We start from the raw sequence: 7399 nt of genomic DNA, 5'->3' as shown, positions 1-7399 counted from the left end.
GAAGTCTGAAATTTTGGAAAGAGAAAAAAAACGTTCCTAAATAAATAAATAAGTAAAAAAATAATAAATAAAAAAAAAAATCGTAAAATCCTCTACCACTATAGCTGTGCTGACATGGTTCTATCATTAGGTCCCTCCTGTGTTCATGCAGCATTACCCAACAGAAGGGGCTTTTTTGCTAGGATAGCTGTACCTTCCTGAATAACATATTGTGTCAACAAAACTACTTTCTTGGTGTAGCAGTATTTGCTTTGGGATTTTGCCAGCATAACTAAGTCAGTGAGAGGGCATGTCTTGTTACAACCTTAACTAATGCAAACCTGCTGTTATAACTTAGGCCAGGTCTTTGCCACAAAGTGTTGACTGTGTTTGGCCTTTTGCAAGACCAAAGTATGGCCCCCTCCTTCCCCAAAGAAGAGAAGTTTTCAAAGGCATTTAAAAAAAAAAGAAAAGGAAAAAAAAGACTTGTTAACTGGGTTAACCCAGTCAAATGCAGGATCTATTAGGAAAAGCCTTCTCTTCATTTTGCAGTTAAGCCTTGCTGGCAGTTTTAGAAGGAATCGTGCATTTGGGTTTCCCTTATTTTTGCTAGTTGTTACACACTTGCCCTCTTTCTCTATTTCAGCTCTCTGTCTAGCCACTAGGAACCATGTCTGATAACGGAGAACTGGAAGACAAGCCGCCAGCCCCTCCGGTTCGGATGAGCAGTACCATCTTCAGTTCTGGGGGCAAAGACCAACTGTCTGCCAACCACAGCTTGAAACCCTTGCCCTCTGTACCAGAAGAGAGAAAACCAAGAAACAAAATCATCTCCATCTTCTCTGGCACTGAAAAAGGTAAGATGCTCTTAAGTAGACAAAAATGTTTTTCCACAGGCAGTAGATTTGCTGTTGTGGCAGTACTCCCGAGATTCAAAACAAATACCATAATCTGGAAATCCGTAAACATCAGATTTCATATTCTAGTCTTTCCAAGTATGGGTGATTCTGCCAGGGCAGGAGTCAACAGCCTTTCAGAGTGGAGCTGCTTGTTGCAACCAGCCTGCAGCCCCCACACTGCCCATCAGAGCTGCCATCACCTCTGCCACATGTTGCCCATTTCCATCCCTGGTGGCAGTGGGGAGGAGTGATTTCAGCAGTGATGGTGAGCATCACATGCCCTGCAGGATAAGGGGAGGTGGGATGGGGTGCTGCAGGGGCATTGATGGCATGGCATAGGGCAGAGTGGATAGAAGGTGCCAGACTGAGCTGCATGTTACTGATTCCCTGTGAGCTTTAGGTTGCCAACGTCTGTGCGAGGACGAGTGATTAATATCAAATGCACTTGGTTTGGAGTGAAGAAGAGATATTTCTGTGCTGTTTGCAGCATGTGGAGTTTTAGGAGGGGGAAAAGGCGAGCTAAATAGGTACCTGGGGAAAACTGCTAAAATAACATTCTCTTATCTCCTTTCATCATTCAGGAAAATCCTTTTAAATTTATGCTCTTCTCTTAGTTTATTCCTGGTTTTTGTGGTATCACACCCCACTTTTTTCCCTGCCCTGCCTGTCCCCTCCTGACCTGAACCAATGTACAAGTCTTTTCTCACTGTTTGCCCAGTGTAGTGGGGTCCTGAGCTTGGGGTTTGCTTGGGGTTTGTAAGGGCAAATGAATGAAAATGAACTGATTGTTCCCGTTTCCATATAAATACAGTTTCAGAAATTTGTCCTTGTAGGATTGTCTGAGCATCTGATAAGGTCAAGTCTGGGATACAATTTTTGCTCCAATTTGAATTTTTCTGCCTTTCACATCCTTAGCAATTGTTTTGTGAGTTAAAAATTATTCTTAAACAAATACACCTGGGTCTCCTTTGGCCATACAGCTGAAACCCTTAGAATTTAATAATTTTTCTTTTTTACATGGTGTCTCTCTCTTTGGAAATTCTATCTGCAAAGACTATTTCTGAAATTCTGTTAATTTAGGTATTGTCTCTAGAGGAACAAATATTTAGACAAAAATTTAGGTCTTTTAAGTGGGTGTGCATAAATGTGATTGGTGTTTGGGGATGAAGGTCATTGCTTAGAAGCCAATTATATCGTTACTATTGGTCCATCCACTATATTTCTTCCTTTAAAATCTCCTGTTTATGCTGAGCCAGTCATGCTGACACAGGCTTCACCACCTTGTTTGGCGGGGACTTTTGTTTCTCCAGTGATTTATTTACCACACCAAACCTTCCCCCCCAACCCACCCACCAAGGGAGTCTTTCTTTTCATCCAGCTGTCTGTCCCTTCAGCTGTCACTGTGACTCTGCTCTCCTCCTGAGAACCATAGAGGCCAGGCTCATTCATATTCATAAGATGGCTTTCAGTATTCTGCTGAAGTCTCTCTCTAGAATGGATTGCAGGCATGTTTCTTGTCTCTAAGGACTTGTTTGTAGAAGAAAATTTAATTTTCCTTTTGGAATCTAGAATAACTTTTCTTTCAGAATGAGCAAGTCTTAAGGTGTTAAGTCAGTCTAAGGAAAAATTCAGGGATACTTCTCTCCTGTTGACTTAAGGTGATGGAGACTTAGAAGCTCTAAACTTTCATATTGGTTTGGAAGAGATGGATCCCAAAGCTACTCAATGGCTGTGTAGGGGACTGTGGAGAAGGAGATACAGAAATCAAGGACTGGATGGGTCCTTCTTGGCCATTGAGTGTACACATATCTTATGTGGTGAATTGGGGAGTAGGGTAGGGTAGTAATTATAGGTCATTCCCAGTGAGATGAGCTTCACAGAAAGCTGATCTTTTTGTGTTGTGACAAGTCCCTTCAGTCTACTTCAGCTCCTGGCTTGATCTGTCTTTGCTGTAAAAATCTGTATTTAACTACTATGATGAAGTCAGTGGCAGCACACTGCTAGGCTCTGAGGTTCAGTATTAAATAGTTGAGGAGTGCAGTACAATAAATAACAGCTCCTTTCATCCTCTCAACAGATGGGATGCTCCTTGTAAACCCGACCTGCCAATCTGGCTCTTGCAAGTGTCACTGTAAGAGCACTTACAAGTTTAACAGAATGGAATTGACCCTGGGAGGAGAAGACCTGATATTTAAATTGGTTTGTGGGCACCAGTTGAAAAGTAAAATTGGGTTGAAGTATCTTTTAATATGAGGGGTAAGCGCAGGATCTTCTGTAATCTGCGAGCAGCTGGAGTTACATTTAGTGGCCAATCCCTGCTGGTTTCTGTGGGAGCTACCAGTGAACCATAAAAACTGAGCTCAAGTATGAAAATGTACAATCATTAAAAGTATATATACGATGCTACCACTCATGTTCAATATTTCTGTGTTGTCTGTGTGTATATCTGCACTGTGGAAATTATCAGGAAAATAGAAGGACATTGTGGCAGCTGCATGAGGCCTTGATGAAAGTTGCAGTGGTTGTCTAAAATTTGTTCAGAATTCATTATTTGCTAAAGTAGACTGTCTCTTTGTGCTAATGCTTTTCTGCTTAGATCTGGTTTGTTTGTTTAACTTGTGCTTGCACACTTACTGATGCAAGATAATGAACACTAAGGTAACGTGTTTAAGCTAATGTAAGTGTGTACATAGAGGAGTTCACACCACTTTAATTTCAAGTAAAAAATGCACCTTTTAGTTAAAGTTTTTCAACATTGTGTGTAGACATGCCCCCCTTCCAAAAGACAAAAAAAAAAAAAGAAAAGTGAAAGGATTTTCTGTATGAGAAGACAAAATGCATTGAGGTTGTGGGGGGTTTTCTGTAAATTGAGTTCTTCAGATACTTTGCTATTTGGGGAACTCCAAAAAAACCTTATTTGATTATCACAATGACAAGATTTCCAATAAAAATGATACAGACATTAATAAAAATGTTTGTGGGTCCTTATGGCTGCAAAGTGGGCCATAAAATGGAAAGAGTATGTAAAATGGCTAGTCACTTTCTGGCAGTCAGAAACAACAGATTAGGTGTTTGTTGCATCTGAGTTGAATCCATTTGAGTTGCCAATTTGAAAACCACATTTTAATTTCACTCCTGGTCACTTTATAGAAACGTTAACTTTTCCCCATGTTTTCCATGCTTGGGTAACCCAGAAATGCTTAAATGAAATTTTGCCTTTGGGCTAGCGTTTCCTGCTTTTATTTAGAGCAAAGCATATAATTCTTGGCTCATGCCTGGAGGGTATGGACCCTGAGATGGGCAGGGACTTGGATCCCAAATGATACTCAGAGGGAGTGTCTTCATCCTTCCTGGGGCCGGGAGTTTTTCTTCGTTCCTTCCATTCTTTTGCAGCATACATGCCACTATGGTTCTCAGCAGTTGCCCTGGGAAAGGGGGTGATTAATGTTAGGGAAGCTTTCTTTGCACTCTCGCTGCCTGGATGATGGGGGTGGGAGCAGCTTTAAACATGAGGGGAAAACATGGAACTGACAGATCCCATTGTCCACGACTGGTCCCACCATTTAGCTCTCTGTTCTTCCCCTAGTTCAAGCCCCATAACTGTTCTTATACCCAGTTCTCCATGTGCTGCTGTTTCATCCTTCAACAACATCCTGGTCCCACCCAACCTCCTTCCCTACTCCCCACCATCCCTATGTACTCCAGTCTTCCGCATTCTTGAATTCTGCCTCCTAAAAACATAACATTTTTTTAAGACAGACAAGGTCCTTTGGGTAAATATGAGATCTTTTATTAGACCAACTCAGTTGGAAAAAATACTTCTTTGCAAGCTTTTGGGCACAAACACCCTTTGTCAGACTGAGGAAGCATCTGCATTTGGTGTGTGCTCTACCTGGATGGAATGAATAGTGAAGAAGGCAGATGCTGGTATGCATGCAAGAAAGCCACTCAGTGACAATATAGACCAATACAGCTACAACCTACACCCCATAACACTTTTTTAAGATATAAGAATGCCAAATGAGGGAGCTGTGGTGGGAATCTTTGGGCCAAATGACCCAGGGACTGGAGTTTCTTTTTGACCACACTCAGTTCCATTGCCGTCTGAAGCCTTTTGTCATCCCTCCCTTTAATCAATATGTATTTTCTTGACCACACATCTAAAATCAAATCAAGTCCTCAAGTGGATTTTAGGTGACTTTAAAGTATTGCTCTTAAAGCAGAAATGTTGGTCCTGGGGTCAAGCTGTCAAATGAAGGTCCTGCAGAATGCAGGCTGAGAGCTGGAAACATCCACAAAATGCATTTTCTCGGAACAGTCAGTGAGGGGCTTGATTTCACAGTGCATAGGCATAGCTGAGGTTCGGTGAGCATAGCAGGTTTCCTTGCAGCATCCAGTTCCTGTGATGTAAGGCCTGCGTTAATACTGCCTGGCTGCCTGTACATGCTTGGTTCTAGGTGTGTCAGTTTGATGCAGGCTAACCTGGAGTTTCAAGCAGCATTCTTAACTTTTTCACTGTAGTTCTCTGAAAAAAGCACTGGGTGATGTGTACTAGCAGAGGGAAATTCTGAGTTTGGGGAGGATTAGAACTGTTGTTTCAACTTCAGGCATGTCTAGTAATTATGCTTTTCCTGACCAAAAAGTTAAAAAAACAAAACAAAACCCTCTTACATTTCTCTTTGTTTTGCTCCCCCTCAGCAACTCTTTGAAAGATCCCTTGTTTTAAGCTCTGTTTGGAGTAGGGTTCTGCCCTTGTCACTGGAAACTGGTATGAGGTATTCCCACCTGCCCAGAAGTCGAGGAAAAGGTACCCTACTTCTTACAATGCTCTGGGTTCCTGCCAGCTTGAGGAGCAAGGGACAGTATCTTGTCTATTTATGCTTTAAAACTTCATTATCCCCTTATTAAAGGGATTCCTATTGAAATGCAGAACCGTGATACAGATATCGCCAGAGGTTCAAAAATAGTGCAGCCTTTCACAGTGGCCTTGTTAATGGAACTTCAAGTACCTGCTGCCAAGTTATGACTCACTGACCCTGCCTCTTGGCTGAGTTTTGCTGCCTGCATTTGTTTAAAGCATTTCTCTGATCTGCTATTCCTGTGGGCAGAGAAATGGTTTTTAGAATCGTTGCCCAGTGTACTAATAAGATGTGTGTTTTATTGGAAGGGGAAGGGTTTATTTGTGCAGCACATGCCTGGGGATTTGAACACTTAAGTTATGTTCCCTCGAAGTCATCAACTGCTTCGGGCCAGTTGTCTTCTAGAGGAATGTAACTTACTTTCTGCTTTTCCATAAGCAGCCACAAAGGGTTGGGCAAGGAGTGGGTTCTCTGAGTACCTTTTGAGTAAAAAAAGATAAGCAAGTTTCCCCATTTTTGTAAGAACATTTGCCAGTCCATGTACTTTTTGGCTCTCAGACCTATGCAGCCATATTAAAGATATCCTGTTTATAACAGCAAAGCTTTTCCAGTGCATTGTTAAGCTGGGAGCAATCCACATGCCTTTTAATTTCTAAGTATTGTCTTTAACTCCTTGTCCTATCTTTCCTGCTAGTGTGAGGAATTTTACAATTGGAAACGCAGAAAAACAGGTAACTAGGAAAAAAAAAAGATGGCTTCGTTTTATTTATTTATTAAGAGTTAAAACCTTACTAAATAATGTATATTTTTTATTAAGGATCCACTCATGTAATATGATTAATAGCTGTAGTCTTCAGTTTAGCGTTCCTGTAGTCACGTAACAGTTAAAGTTAAGAAAGTGCTGCTTGATTGTAACTTTTTTTTCTGAGCTGAAATTTGAAGTGGCTTTTGGTCCTAAAACAGCTTAAGAAGAAATCAAAGAAAATTTGGTATGCTGGTGGGTTGTCTGAAAGGTCCCTTGATATGCACAGTGTTTGAGAGTGCCTGAGAGAAGTTTTATATTTTGAAAACTTACAAATTGATAATCAGTTGAGAAGGCATTTAGAAAAGACAACGTGTTCAGTACGCTTATTACAATAAATGAAGTACTGTGTGCTGTTCTGTTTACGTTCTCCCCTGCTAACATGAATGCAGGTGGCTATCAGAATCTCGGTGTTGCATCAGTGCATCTATCAGTCATTTTAGCGGCCACACACTGGCTATTTCGTAATGTGTTTTCAGCCTTCTTCATGCTGTATTACTCCTTCCTGTCTCCAGTGAGGGAGCAGGGCATTATCCACTTTGCCGAGACCAAGAAAGGATCCCAGTAGAGGGGATAGGCGAAAAGTAGCAGCAGGCAAGTAGGGCCAGTACCTGAGGCCTTCCAGTAGCAGAACTAACCCAACCTAGATTGCATTTTTCTTCAAAGACATAACAGTTTGTGATGGGGGGCAGTGTAAAATCAAGCATTAGGAAAAGTATGACCTAGATCGGGGGTGGGCCAACTACGGCCTGTGGTCCAGATCTTGCCTGCTAGGCCATTTTATCCATTCTGCAGGGACAGAAATGAAAAATTTTACAAAATATTTATCTGCTCCTGGATGCCTGTCAAAGATGACAGGA

The 7399-nt window shown here is 41.5% G+C and overlaps 1 protein-coding gene across 3 annotated transcripts in view; it reads left to right on the top strand.

Moving 5' to 3' along the window:
• Nucleotides 1–7399, top strand: part of PAK2 (p21 (RAC1) activated kinase 2) — a 98896-nt gene that overhangs the window by 54358 nt on the left and 37139 nt on the right. For all 3 annotated transcript variants that reach the window (XM_019513075.1, XM_019513068.1, XM_019513085.1), the window contains exon 2: nt 626–836. In XM_019513075.1, the coding sequence (XP_019368620.1) occupies nt 650–836 (187 nt within the window). In that variant the 5' untranslated portion in view covers nt 626–649. The remainder of the gene's footprint in view (nt 1–625; nt 837–7399) is intronic.

This window comes from Gavialis gangeticus, unplaced genomic scaffold, assembly GCF_001723915.1.
Source record: "Gavialis gangeticus isolate Ggan-Ray unplaced genomic scaffold, GavGan_comp1, whole genome shotgun sequence".
Classification (NCBI taxonomy): Eukaryota; Metazoa; Chordata; order Crocodylia; family Gavialidae; genus Gavialis; species Gavialis gangeticus.
This window is presented reverse-complemented; position numbering and strand designations above follow the sequence as displayed.